General features: G+C 43.1%; 2 protein-coding genes across 4 annotated transcripts in view; one reads left to right on the top strand and one right to left on the bottom strand.

The window, feature by feature from the left end:
- The window catches only part of LOC125768061 (uncharacterized), a 29,348-nt gene extending 19,318 nt beyond the window's left edge, over nucleotides 1-10,030 (top strand). For 2 of the 3 annotated variants that reach the window (XM_049435232.1, XM_049435230.1), the window contains 2 exons: nucleotides 571-795; nucleotides 7,270-10,030. In XM_049435232.1, coding sequence (XP_049291189.1) covers nucleotides 571-795; nucleotides 7,270-7,462 — 418 coding nt within the window. In that variant the 3' untranslated portion in view covers nucleotides 7,463-10,030. The remainder of the gene's footprint in view (nucleotides 1-570; nucleotides 796-7,269) is intronic. The other variant, XM_049435231.1, reaches the window with a different exon arrangement.
- A 219-nt stretch (nucleotides 10,031-10,249) lies between these two features.
- Nucleotides 10,250-14,724, bottom strand: LOC125768053 (protein HID1). The gene is made up of 4 exons (XM_049435202.1): nucleotides 14,157-14,724; nucleotides 12,817-13,863; nucleotides 12,654-12,744; nucleotides 10,250-12,589 (listed from the first exon to the last, which is right to left on the bottom strand). The coding sequence occupies exons 1-4, from the start codon at nucleotides 14,220-14,222 to the stop codon at nucleotides 11,124-11,126; spliced, it is 2,670 nt and encodes an 889-aa protein (XP_049291159.1). The 5' UTR covers nucleotides 14,223-14,724; the 3' UTR covers nucleotides 10,250-11,123.
- Between the last annotated feature and the right edge of the window lie 37 nt (nucleotides 14,725-14,761).

The raw sequence follows: 14,761 nt of genomic DNA, 5'->3' as shown, positions 1-14,761 counted from the left end.
TTAGGTGAGCGAGAGAGATCGAGAGAAAGGAAAACAAGAGACTGATTTTCTTTAGGTACGGGAACACAACCGCGTTTCTGGCACAGTGAGGTGTATCATCAACTGATTTTCAACCGAGCTTCTCTTCCAATCAAACGTTCAGAATCAGAATGGCGTCAGGTAAGGCCTAAGGCATTTGACAAATGTGGTGGTGATGGTCTTAAAGGTTTGCTGTAGTGCTGCTATAACGAGAATCGACACATTGTGAGCATTACCGAAGACACAAAATTTGATCGAATGGTCGATATCCTTGAACTGATGTTAAGCGACACGGTGCATATGTTTACCTGATATTCCCAACCGTCCTTCCTGGTATTATCCCTCATGTTTCCGTCATTCCACGATGAGTTTCTGAGCTATATTGTTCTAGATGGTCATTTACGATCATATCATTCTGTGTCCTTTTGAAAATCCCTTCCAATCAACACCCCATTACTGTTCCAGTTTATCACAAAACACTTCATAAATCATTATCAAATATTCAACAAATGTTTTCCATTTCACACAAAATGATGACACTCTGCACCACAGACAGAGACGTGACCTGTCCAGTATGCTGCGCGTTCCGGGCACCAAATGGTGCGGTAAAGGCTGGAGTGCTCGCAACTACGTCGAAATGGGCGGTTATTCGAAGGCCGATCGGTGTTGCCGGCAACACGACCTATCCTGCCCGTTCTGGATATTGGGCTTCGAGACGAAGTACAACCTGTTCAACTGGCGCGTCAACACACTGATGCACTGCGGATGCGACGAGAGGTAACTTCAACGAACCGGGGGATAGATCTTATCCCGATCGTGTTATTATGTGCCATTATTTTACTGCCTTCGTAATCTTCTGTGTACAAGTCATTGGAGTGTACGATGTTAATATTGCACCAAGGAGGGTAATTTTTCAGAATTAAACATAAGCTTCCGATGCGAACGCAGGCGGGTCCCAATCAATGTACTTCTGCTCGGTGGTTGAGTCCAATACTTTGCAGTATTGGAAGTGAAAAACGGAACGAAACATAATGATTAATAACCTTTCTCCTGCGCTCACACGCCAATTGAAGTCTTTCGTTACACCGGAGGTCGTTCCTTGCTCTCCAAAAGGAGATCCATTTCATGATCAAAATTGATTATAATGAATGATGCTGTCGATTTTACAAATCGTTGCACCCACTCTTCGAGAGATTGATTCGATGATAGAGACCTGTGCAGCTGGTGGGACGTTGGTTAAAGTTTATTAAATTGAAACATCTCCATAAACCCTCCTCCGCCCGATCTGTTGCATCGTACTCCAGTCAGTCTCTGGTTTCGATTACTGCTGATGTCGATTGATGCTGATTGATCTGGAGCATTTGTAAGGAAGGCCACCGAATGTTGCCACATGCCGGGTACCGTAAGAATGGTGAGAATTTCCAATTCCCACCTAAATACCCATGGCGCTCTTGGATGGACATATAGACATCGATCAACATGAATTGATGTTGATGAGATATTAAAGTGATCTACATCAGGTTGAAATATCTGGAGATCTTTGATAGGGCTATTACCACCGTCACGCCCCTAATGGATTTGTTCATACTTTCGACAGCTTTGTGAGATGAAAGAGAGTGAAATTGGTAGACTTCAATCAAGTGGCGTGATTATCAGATTGGTACAAATTGCGGGAAACACTCATTTTCCTTAGTTATGATAAAACGAATGTAAAACGATTCCATCAACGATCTAATAATGTTGTAACAATGTAATATTAACCATGTTTTAGCATCAAATCTCGAATGGATTGTGCTCTGCATTAGCTATCCATCAGAGAAGGAATATCCAGCTCTCTAAATTGCTCATTAATGTCAGATTTTGGTCAATTAGGAAATATTTTTCTTTTCGAAAGGGAGTAGCTATGCGTAATGTCTTAATCGTTTCCCTAATTCTACGCACAATCTGTTAGTGTGAGGGGAAATACGGAACTAGTTGAGCATTGTTAGGGCTAGAATCTTGCCATTTGTCTTCAGCAAAAAGGAATCGGACATCTTATGCAATGAATTGGGTCAATATGTAACATTGCGTATCGATAAGCAAGATTGACACAGTTTCACACGCATTTGCTTACTCGATTGAGTTAGGAAGACTTTAGGTTCGTTCCTCCATTCCGTTTTGGTAGGTGAATAAAAATGGCCACCGGAATTCTACCTACAACCTGATGCTGATGCTACAAGCATATATGTTTCCTTTTCCTAATTCGTTTTTCAAACAACTTGATGCTTAAATGGTACAATTCGTTACCTTTTTTATGAACTCTCCCTACTAAATCAACCATAGTCCATCGTTCTTGTGGTTGTTTGTTTAGGTTAGCGTAACCTCCGAAAGAGCAGAGCATTACCTCGTCGAAAAAGGACTTCCAAGATTTCGGTTTTTAATGATGCGTGCCCTTTCGTTCACACCCAAAATCGAATGTCGCCGTCGGGAGAAAACAAATGGACAAAAAACGAATGACTGCGTTCTTGGGGTTACGTACCATCGTCTACAACTTTATGCTGACGCTAGATATCCTAGTTATTCTTTGCCCCCTGCCGTTCGAAGGCGCCATTTGCTGGCAAGGTCTTTCTCTCAATGCACGGCATGGGATTCGTTTGATGCTAGAGTGGGATTTTGTATCGAGAATTGATTGACTAAATAGAATAACAAAAAAATCTTCTGACCACTACCTGGTAGGTGGCAACTTGCAACTGTCGGGTTTTTGTTCTTCTTTACATTGCCCAGCGGAATATGCATCATGCGTTCCGGGACATTGATGCCGCTTGTCATAAGTTACGGTCGCTTTCAACAAGTCCATTTTGAACTCGTTGGCAGATGAGTGATGGAATGGTAAAAATCGAAACGATTTTAAAAATTCTGAACTGGGAAATGAAATGTTATTCATCGTAAGTTGATGAATTATGATAACTACGTCTAGATGATACCTACGGGAACTTTAAAGATAATTTTTTTAATGAAGTTGTCCATTGGTCTTGTACTTTGTTTAATGGTTGTTTTGATATCTTCCTCAAATGTCGATGGTGGAATAATCTTAAAGATAAACTATGCTCATGAAACGTAGAGCGGTTAAAATAAAGTTGAGGATATTAATTTGTCGATAAGATGACGCGGTGCTTACACCGAATGTGGGTTACTATTACGGGTAATTTTTCATACCGTACCATTGCCCATACAAACTCATGAGAGCGGCCATTAGGGAATAGAAGAAAAACAGACAGATTATTAATTAAGGGACAAATCAATTCATGTACACATGGAACACCGGGTTTTTCTACTTTGGAGATTCGATTAAGAATCGTTATAGGATCCTAGAACACAGAATATTCTTCAATGCTTGACCATTTGTTTCTTCCATTTTCAAGTGTACGATAGACAGGAAGAAAAAAAAGAGTTATTCTTGTAATGAAACAATTATGAGCTGTGTGCTTCAAAGAGGAAAGGCAAGATGTATCTAGCAATACGATATCTCGTTAGGATAGGAATGAATGAATGTAACAATGTCATTGGACGCTGGAATTCGGAAACGATTTGTTCTATCGCGACGTGCGAGTGAACAACCTAGAACACTCTCTAGAGAAAAGCGAGATGAAGATTTTTATCAGCAAGACGTACAAATTGATCAAGAATGGGAATTAATTGTCATGATCGTATCGGGTTTGTTTGACTGAAAGGTATCAAGGTATAATCTGCCGCACCAAAAGACGACAAAGGGGACGAATTGATGTCTCCAGTGTGTGTGTGTATCCGTCATCTCTTAAGAATGTCTTGACTATTCCGGTTAAGATAAAAAAAAACAATCTCGTATGTAGTTGCGCAGTTGTCCGGCAAAATTTTTGAAACCTCCAGATACACGTGCGGGCATTCACCATTGTGTCTGCAATTTATGGTTTCGCATAAATACGGTGGTAGCACCTTTCAGGAACCCGACCCTTGGGCGATTCGTTACAGTAAGGGGAAAGAACTTCCGCTAGGCCTAGAATAAACCAGAGTTCGTGTTCGGGGTGTGAACGCAAGGAAGCGTGCAAGAAAGTGATACCACTCGAGCCGACTCTCGAGAACAGTTAAGATGTACCTCCTCTTCCGATTCGCCTAGACGTCGCTTGTAAGCGCTATGGTATAGCTTGTTCCGTTGCTACTGTTTCCGGTAATTTGCTAGATTGGCAACGACCACCGCATATCCCGGAGTGTTACAAAAGGCATTGCTCTAGTGTTCGTGGTGAATCGGCTACGCGCAAAGGGCTGAAAAGTGGACATCTGTCATTGATTTCCGAACCAATCGCTACCTCTTGACTGACCCGCTTTAGTTCTGGCTTTTGGGGTCGGGGTTCGCACTTCAAATGGGAGCAGGGATTGCTTACTCAAGCATCAGGAACCACACGTTAAGGGTAGCCGTCGATAGCAGCTGGTCCAGGGAACGGTTCCCTCTAGCGGTCGCGCTAGATCATAGATAAATTTGTCATATTCTATTGGGAAAGCGTATCGAACGATGGGTGTACAAATTTGTTATTTTTTCTCTTTTCGGTGCGTTTGATTGATTATAGTTCGGTGCTTTGGGAATGTACGTACGTATGGTTAAAATTGAAAACCCCTTAAAATGCTACGGTAGATAAGACGAACAACAACGGACGGAATTGTTTGAAGATGCAACGTCGATAAACATTGCCATAACGTAATTTCTTCATGTGCGTTTTTGAGAAAGTGCCTTTAATCGTACAAATAATGAATCAAGTAGAAAAATAACTATCGTTCAAAATCAATTGTAAAATCATAGGAAATTCGCAGGAAGCAGGAAAATTGTGTCATCGAAACGTGTCCAACAATGACGCGACGCGTTCAAGTGACAATAATAAATGTTCTCCACGAACGATGGCAGTTCTTGCGAAAGAAGCATTTCTACTTCACGCTACAAAGAAAGCCCGGCTAAGTGTTTGACCGATTCGACTGATAAAACATAAACACAGCATTACCTTCTGAGAAGCAAACAAATCATTACCAGTTACATACAGAACTGGTTTGTGTTTTAAAACCCATTCAATCAACAGCACACGTTTATCCACTCACTTCTTTGCAAGTTTCGCCAAATGGTCCCGTTCATCTTTCCGCTGCTTCCGCACTTTAAATGGTGTGTTTTTCAATTTCTTCGTTAGATCTTAATTAAAATCACAAACTTCTCACCCGGTGAAATGGTTTTCGCAATCTGGCATTACTCTTGGGGGCGTTTTAGGAGCATTTGTTTCGAACCATTACCAGTGGGAATGATATGTGGGAGCATCTCTTCCCAACATTCAGACAACCTAGGGACACAGTTGAAAAGTGGAAGAATTTGTCGTCCTTTTGTGGAACTGTTCCGTTCTTTAAAAAAAACTCTCATAGTTAACAACAGAGAAAAAAGGATGCTCTTTCCAGGAGCAAGTGAAACAAGTTGGAATTGCTTTTTAAATCCATGTAATAGGGAGTTTTCTTACCCTTTTTCTGGTTCATCCTTTTTCGCACCTGTACAACAGAACCAGGTCCAGGAAAATGATGCATCCGACTGAACATGGTTGCACTTGAGAGGGGCATCAAAGACGACATTCATTTACAGTCTTCAGTTGTGCTGTCTTTCTGCCATAAAAATGTCAACGGCAGACCTTTGCAGTAACCCCTTTTTCGGTTGTTTGTCGTCGAAGACAATCTTGAGCAGTTTGTGCAATAAGAGTGGTCAGATTGAGTTACGATATCCGCTATTTGTTTTGTGGATATCATTTTAACTTAAATAGAGTAACAAAAGCAATGAGTTAAAACACTTACGCGGCGTGATTTTTATGCAATGTGATGATACCCCTTACGAATACTCATCTAATACCACTTCCCATTCGTTGGGGACATTCGTTAAAGCTTAATGACGTTCACAGGACACACGTCGCGTGATGCTCTCTTAATTGCTTCCGTTTCGATTGCAGTAAATTTCCTACTTTTCGCGATGTTCGACGTTTAGGGCAGTCCTTCGCGTTGGAACAGGAGTTTAGTCGTAGTTTTTGATCCCTTTTGCAGTGTCCGGCCTTCAATCCCGGAGTTGGAACATGTTCGAGGGAATGGCGCACCACAATTCAATGAGTGCTAATGGCAGTTTTATGTGTTCGGCAGGCTTGTGATGGCGATTATTTCGTTGAATCATAAAATCGCATTGCGCAATGGTCTGTCGTCGAACGTCGCACAAACTGCCGGATGGTGGTGATTTAGTTGAGAACTTTGATCATCCCGTCCTTGGTAATATTCTTACGGCAAGAACCAAGGTGTAAAGTTTCAAAAAAAAAAATCTATCCTCAAATGATTCAAAAAGATGTCCCATAAAGGTGACGATTTATTTTGTGTTTTTTCTATTGTTCGATTTTGAGATTTCCAACACATTGGCCAAGTTCTTTGTGGTTTTGAGACATTTTTCCATTCTTTTACAATACGTTTGCAACGCAAAACCCATTGGAAATGAGCACATAAACCACGAGTTTAATGTAAAACGAGAATCACTTAACGTAAACACCATTCAGGTTGGAATCCATCTCAGTAATTCCCAGCGATAAGTATCTAGACTCTAATCCGTTTAAGAAATTAGATTCTGTCACAGCTGTTGATCATCCCCTGGCGTAGTTTTGTTGTAGGTGTGTCTAGTTTCTCCAGCACAAAAAGAAGAAAGAAAACGTCACATCAAAGATCATCAACGCTTTCTAAAAAAATAATAATCACAGATTGTTATCTTTATTGCTTCTGTCACCGTGTTCCATTTTGGGAACGGCAATCGCTCAAAATCGTCCTAAAGATCTCTAACACACAAAAAAACAGACACAACAGTGTGCATTCCAAAGGGAGGATGACGATGTACGGATCGATGAGGACATGGCCAATCTATCCCGGGACAAAGAGATATGTCAAACATGTGCAATAAAGTGATTAGATTTTTATAGCACGTATGTTCAATTCCTCAGCGAAGCAGAAGAATTATGGATACATCTCCGAAAGATTCATTTTGTTTTCTTTACGTTGTCTTTTTAATTAGCTTTTTTTGTTTCCATCCCATTTCTATTATAGATACAACAAGCAGTATTTTACGTTTCTCTTGTGTTTTTCTCTCGCTCTCTCTCTCTTGTCTATTATTTAAACAATTATGTCAACAATTAAAAAAACTGTTGTAATTAATATTTTTTTTGCTTACCTTTCTTCTGCACTTGTTCACAGATTTCGTACCTGTCTCAAAATGGCCGACTCCAGTGATGCCAATCTGGTCGGCAAGCTGTTTTTCAACATCGTCCAGATGAAGTGTTTCGTGCTGAAGCCGGAAACGGTGTGCGTGAAACGGACCTGGTGGAACAAATGCGAAAAGAAAATACGTCGGAAACGGGCACACTTGCGGGACAATAGAAAGTTTTAAACAATGGCGTTTGCAGCGGGGGAAGGACGAACTGCTCTATTTAGTTTTTAGCGATTTTACACACGCTTAGTAAACGATAGTGGAACCAAAGTGGAAGTGCGTTAGTAAGCATGAAGAACTTTAAAGTGTATCTTTTTCGAGGGAATGTGACACATGGAAAAGTAGTCCAGATTCAGACATTACAGAAACGCATTTTTCCGTCGAAAGGGATTCAAAAAGGACATTACTTACAAACAATTCTTCTTTAGTTTCACTGTGAGTTCATTAAGTATGCTTAAAATGCGACATAGCTTGTCTAAAAATACTTTAGAAACCCTGTGTTAAAGAATTATTTATTGCCTGTTTCTTGCGAAATGTAGTAGCTACGTTTTGTTTAGTAGTAGTGATCCTCAAAACACTCGGCATGAGTGTGACATTATTTATACTGTTTAGCGAACGTCGCCCGGGTTTAAACCTTCGGGGGAGGAACACAGTTCAAACGTATTCCTATTAGCTTCGTAAGCAACTGGACTAAACGGTGATCAAAGTAAATCGGGATAGTTAGTAAGATGTTAGCTAAGGTAGACGGTTAGTACCGTAAGGACGTGATCGCGTGCGACTGTCAAACGCAAAACCGAGTATTTATCAAACAACCACGCCAACATGCATCCACATATGTTGATCTGAGCTAGTAGTAGGATAAAGTTAACGGAAGGGTAGAAGTATTAGTAAATGTTTAGACGTATCGATATAAGCTTTCTATGTGTGTGTGTATATGACGGTAGGGCAACATTAGTAATAGATTCCATGACGTAAACTTACTAAAACAACGCATGCAACCAGCAGATCTTAGTGCACCTCTTTGGAAAGGATGAGCAAAGTCCTCGCCAAGCTAATTACGTATTTATTCGTGTACACTAAGCTATCTTTATAGATTGGATGTATTCCTACAGGTGTTTGAGATTCACGCACAACTAAGGAGAATCATTTTCTTCAACAAACGTAGGATTCTTTGCGCTTTTTAACACTACTACTACAGCATATTGTAAAAAGTGTACATTAACTAAGCGAGATCTGTAAACATTTTGACGACGAACGCGTAAACGTTTTCTTTTGTACATAACGAAAATTAATATTTAGCAATGTATATAAACCGGTTAGCAATATATAACAAGAGAAAAAATCAAAAGAATGCAATGAAAACCAATCACATGTGTAAAATGAAACAAAGCATGTTGTGAAATACACTCACGAAAATAATTATAAAGATACCTTGTGTTTTTTATGGTTTAATATTTTAACAAAAAAATATTGGTTTAGAAATGATGTTTTCCTTTCCTTTTAATAACTATAAAGACATATTAATGTCGGCTCAGTGTTTTGAAGTTCTTCAAGCACTCTCTTAAAATAACTCTTTCTGCTTTTTACATGTTACATGATCTACATTGATGTAAATTAGAGGACGTGACACGTTCAACGCCGTATCAAAAATCGCACAAGGAATCTCAAAAACATCTTTTGCCAACCAACAAATCAATTGTAGTTGTTTTATAAATATGCTTTCTTTTGCAATGAATTTTATGTATGACATTAATGTTTTACTTTACATACTACAATCAATCCCCTATTTACATGAAAATACAACTGTCTTTATAATTATTTCCGCTAGTGTATTGAAGAAACGGGCAGCAATTAGACATGCCAAATGCTGTAGAAAATTTCTCCGACATTAGAATACAAAACTAAACTAAACACCTTCGACTTAAACTGTTTAACTAATCTTGTTCTACTGGATACTGTCCTATATATTAAGAAAATAAAAGTTTATGCTGTGAAAATTATATCGTTCGTCTTTTAAATGTTCTTGCATGTTTGTATGTCAAATAATGACATAAAATCCGAAATGAAGAAATAACGACGAGCTTTGAATGACGAAAAGAAGTTATCATCATCCGACCAGACACTTTCGCGTGTAATTATTTTGAAATGCAAATAATATTATCAATTTCAACCAATACGATCGGTATGCTTCGAATTCTAAAAGTATGAAGTGATCGTTCAATAACATTTGGTTATGCTTCTTTCCAACACGGATAATCGAGCGTGTGCCATTGCATCGTATGCAATCTCGCGCTCTTTCTCTCAACTTGCACGCAAGCGCTCGTTGTCAACATCGCTACCGCTAGGTGGTGCTGGCTGCTGTGTTTCTAAAAATAGACACAACATAGAAGGGAGAGCATAAACACGCGCTTGCTGAAACATCGGTACGAGTTTTAGCGTACGCATTCTCGACTGGGAGCGTGGCGTCTCCTGTAACGCGGCTACTCGTGGGTCGGATTACGGACTGATTTGAGGGCGGGAGTCCTGTGTGCTGGACCAGGCCATGTTGACGGGACGTCCGCACTAAGCTGGCCGTCAATATGGGTGTCACGGAGGAGTCCGAGACATTCAGGTTGGCTAAGGAGAGACACACCGAGCGAGGGGTGAAAACCAGCAGCTAAGAGTCTCCGCGGCAAGCAGTAGTGGGATAGCGTCCCGGAGTGGACTGCCAGTGCCAGCCCGACCAATACAGTCACACCGTAATCTTTTTGCTGGCCCCGGCCACTGCGTAGAAAATTTTTCACCAAACATTGGGGTGTTTTTATGCTAAGTTTCTGTCACATATTTTATGTTTTATGTAACCGCAGCTCGCGGGTTCGAATCCTAAGCAGACCGGGCAGCGGGTTATGTGGCACAAAAGCCCTAATTTAAACATGCGACAACAGACAAAGATTCTCAATATTTTTTATGCCACGATAAAACAACTAATTTAACACAGTCTTCGTGCGATAACACGGGGAAAGCGCAAACGTGCCCACCCCTTCGTCACGCACGTACATTTGATATATTGTATGGTTTGTATATGTAATAATGTTGTTATATAGATTTGATTGGTTTAAGTTACGTGGCTACGTCAGCACATACGTGTCAGCCGATACGTTTTGCACGTCTCCCAATTTCTTCCTCTTGCTATCTGATTTACCCTGACACTTGTTCTAACAGCTTCCTTTTCCCCATTAACCATGCTTAAACTGCTCGTTTACGTAAACTCTTATGCTTCACACGAATATGCGTGCCATTGTGTATTTATCAAAGCCTCTTTACAAAGTTTATAGGGATTTAGCATGTTTCATTATTATTCAGTTTATTATCATGAAAGGGCAATGCTCTGCCCGACAACAACAAAAAAAGAGGACAAACATGGAGGAGTTTTAAGCTGCACTGGTTGCATACTACTTTAAAGCTTCCGTATTGATAGTTTAAGCGGACAAACAAACTAATGGTGGATAGAAAAGCGTTAAAAAATCGGTCAAACGTGGCATCCTTCACTTGCGGGAATATCTTACTTTGTTTTAGTTTTTACGTTTTGGTTTTTCCTTCCCAAATGGCGATTAGACGGAATGGTCTGGTCAGATTTGAATGCTGAAGTACGGCGCATTTTCGCCGCTGTTTCCGTTGGAAAATCTTTCCTAACTTTCTGCTACAGATTCTATCTCTTATGCTACATTCAAAGGCATCATGCTTTAACCTTCGGTACCGAAATAGTAACAACGTTAGAAAAGCTTACACCACGAGATGAAGTTGATGGGTTGGTTAGTATCGAATAAGAACTATATTCACGCTTACCAGTGTGTCCCGGGCCTTAGACGCGCTGTATCTCGAACAGTTTCACCTCCGTATCGTACCAGACGGCCGGATCGACGTTCCGCAGATAGATAACGCCCCACATGTACGTGCGGAACCAGGCCGTTGTACCACCGTTCGCTTGATACTTCCGTATCAAGATCGGATGCGGCACCGGCAGCAAACCGACCAGCGTACCGTGCTGCAGAAACTTCAGTATTTCCGACTCATCGGTAAGGCCTTTATCGATGCAGATCTTTTCCACCTGTGGTACGAGCACTTGCAGCAAGCGCATGATCGTTTGGAGCGGTAGCTTCGAGCGCCACGATTGTACCCATTCCGGTGCCGGTTGCCACTGTTTCACCTGGGCGCCGTGCACCGGGGCAGGTGTAACGCGCAAGCTTCCACGCTGCGCCACCGACCGTCTCAGTGGGGAAGGCGTTTTGCTTGGTGACGAATCCGTACCAGCACCCTTGTTGGTACCATTGGCTTCCGGTTCCTCTTCATCGCTTGCGGTCACTGTCTTTTCCGCCACTGTCGGCACATCCGGCGATGAAGGGCTAGCGAGATCGCTCGGGTGTGCCGATTCCCGTTCAGTGATCTGTGCCAGATTGGGCGTATCGAGCAGCGTGGCCTTCAACGTACCGGGTTCGGCTTCCTGCGCCGGTCGCGAACCTTCCATCGATTCCTCAACAATATCGCTACGCGCATCCTCATCACCGATCCGGGCGTCCTCTTCACGTTCGCTTGCGCTATCCGCATCGCGCAAAGCGAGCCGCCCCGTTCGTGTAACGACACGGTCTTCCTCACTTTCATCGCCTGCGATGGAACCGCCAGCGGGACCGGTTGCAGTGAGGGCAGCCTTTCGCTGCTGATAATCAGCGGCATCATCGTGCCCGGCCAGACTTCTCGAGCCGGACCCTTGACTAGAACCACCCGTTCTTCCACCACCGGCGCCCGTTCCACCTCCGCTGCCACCTTTACGGTTGCTGAGACATCGCGCAATGCCGGCCGCATCCGTAGGAAGATTGGCGAGCGCATGAAATACCTGCCGCTTGCGGATGATCGTGTACACCAGGTTCGAGTTCCCGTCGAACTGATACTGGATGATGTTGTTAAAGATTTCCAGCAGGAAAAACACCAAATGATGGTTCGACGGTGCCGAGTACAGGAACCAGGGTGTGCTGAATGCTTCCAGCAGATGGAGCAGCTTAATGCTGGCCACCATCGAGAGTGTTTTCAAGTACGGCGAAACGTTCACGAGAATCGTCAGCAGACAGTCAAACAGTGGCTGCAGCCGCTGGTGCCCGGTGGCAATGATTTTGTGAAACACCGTTATCAGCAGATCCGCGTGTGTGCCGGTAAACACGGGAATGTCCATCGGTACGGTCGCGGTGTAGGGTTTGTTTAGCCGGACGCCGAAGTTACGCTCGCCGGATAGCAGCAATAGAATGAACACACCAATGTGCATCAGTCCAACGCGTGCTGGAAGATTTAGAAAGATTCGTTTAAGTTGAGTTTGCACGCGGGAAGCATTCGTAGTGCTTACATTGATCGGCACGGGAATCATTGAGATGGTACAGTATCGGTACGAGTATGTCCAGCACGTCACTGCTTTTCAACACAAAGTAGAGAAATTTCTGTCCAAAAAGGAGAAAAAGGATACGTTGAATGACGCTTGCTTTGACCCTGCTACACCTTGCATGCCTTACCTTGTTATAGTCACAAATCTTCCAGAAGAACACCAGCAACTCCTGGTGGCAGTGGAGTCGCTTGGTCGAGTTTGGCAGATAGCTCTGCACCAGCGGATTGTTTAGCAAGCGCGTCACACCCTTCAGTATGAACTGAAAATCATCATCCCGGTGAATGCGCGACAGATAGTTGATGAAGAGATTGTCCGCGATCGTACTGTCGTCGTGTATGTACGCGGACGACTGTGCCGGCCCATTGCTCGTAATGTCATGGTCGAGCGTGACGATTAAGATCTGCAGACAAACCTCAACCAGCGGCTCGAGCGTGTCCGTGAACAGGAGATGATTGTACGGCACACCGATACCGACCGGATCGTACGCACAGACCGTGTTCAGCAGCGAGGTGAACAGGGGCAGCGCATGCCGATTGTCCGCACTGGTAAAGTGTACGATCCAACGGTTCGGTTCATCGCTGGCCGTCGGTGGACGGTACATGGTTTCGCTGAAGCACGTCAACAGCAGCTTCAGCAGCTCCGTACGCCTCGAATCCATACTACCGTTGCGGGGTGGCGATTGGGCAAAACCTACGCCGGCCTCCCAGATGTACTCGCAGCTATCGATCGAGTTCAGTTCTTCCGCCTTTTCCGGGCCCGATTTGCGATACCCGACGACGGTAAAGTCCGGACAGAAGAGCAGATCACATATGGCATTCAGCAAGCTCTGGGCCAATGGAACCGAACCGGTTTCTTCCTTCTCGCTGCCCGACGGAAGAGACGACCAGAAAAAGTCCTTCCACTGGACATCCTCGAACACGTACGGCAGGATACGTGTTAGCAAGCGGACACAGTTCAGTACCGTCTGCTGTTCACCCTGTGTCCGACAGCTGTTATCCACCGCCCGTACCATCCGCTCCGTCGCCTTGTAGCAGAGCGTGGCCAAATTCTTCGGCATTACATCTCGCACCTTGCGTATCTCGTTCGCCGGTACCAGCGCAAACACATCCTGCACCGGTGTGTTATGTTCGCACCAGAACTGCTCCCAAAATGCGTCATCACTCGCATCGATCGGCTGGCGTGGCGTCGACGATAATAAAAGACGATGATTATGACGGCGCGCAGCGTACACAGCGTGTGGGTGGGTGGATGGGTGGTTCCATTTGCGTGGGAGGTTGAGGAGCAGAAAACATATGTTAGTCAGTGGGTAATAAAAGAAGCGAACGCGTTGCCTTTACACAAAAACATTGCAAGAGGTCACGTCGACAACATTTGGCCTCGCGCAAACATTATGCTGTAATGTTGTGTGTATGTTTTTTTTGTTTTCTTTTGCATAATTTTGCCTCAGAGAAAGAAACACCAGCTCACCTGACTTTTGCTCGTCAGCTGTACGATTGCTTTGCGAAAGTTTAGCTTCGTGTCCGTATTGCCCATCTTGTGCCGGAGTCGGAACCACTAGACACGGATCGAAGCAAAAACGGATTTCTAATCTACGTTGCCCTTCGACATGGGTCGCTTTTGTTTGCGGAAAAAAACACACAGACGGTGTGAAAATTCACGACTTTTCTTCACACAAAGAAAGGGAAACTTGGTACTGAAATACGTGCGGTATTTGGTGCTTCTTGGTTCGGTTAGAGAACGAAATATGCTTTTAGTATGATACTTTAACATAAACGAGACTAAAGATACTCGAACTGTAGAGCAAGAAACCCGTGAAAATTTGCGTGTAAATTAACTTAGAAACAATGGGGAAAAAACATACACTCCGTGAAGAGGTACACGAATACATTGAACAGTTTGACAGAACGATACAAAGACAGCAGGTCCGAACAGTGGGATGGCAACATCATCACTTGGAACGGTTTGACATTTTATTATTCTATTTATTATTTTGAAATTTAAATATTACAATGTAAGTAACGGTTGGGTTTGCCCGTTACAAGCATGAAAGGGCGGTTTTATGAAATTCAACA

Source organism: Anopheles funestus, chromosome 3RL, assembly GCF_943734845.2.
Source record: "Anopheles funestus chromosome 3RL, idAnoFuneDA-416_04, whole genome shotgun sequence".
NCBI lineage: Eukaryota > Metazoa > Arthropoda > Insecta > Diptera > Culicidae > Anopheles > Anopheles funestus.
Note: the sequence above shows the minus strand (reverse complement) of the source record. Positions and strands in the feature narration are given on the sequence as shown.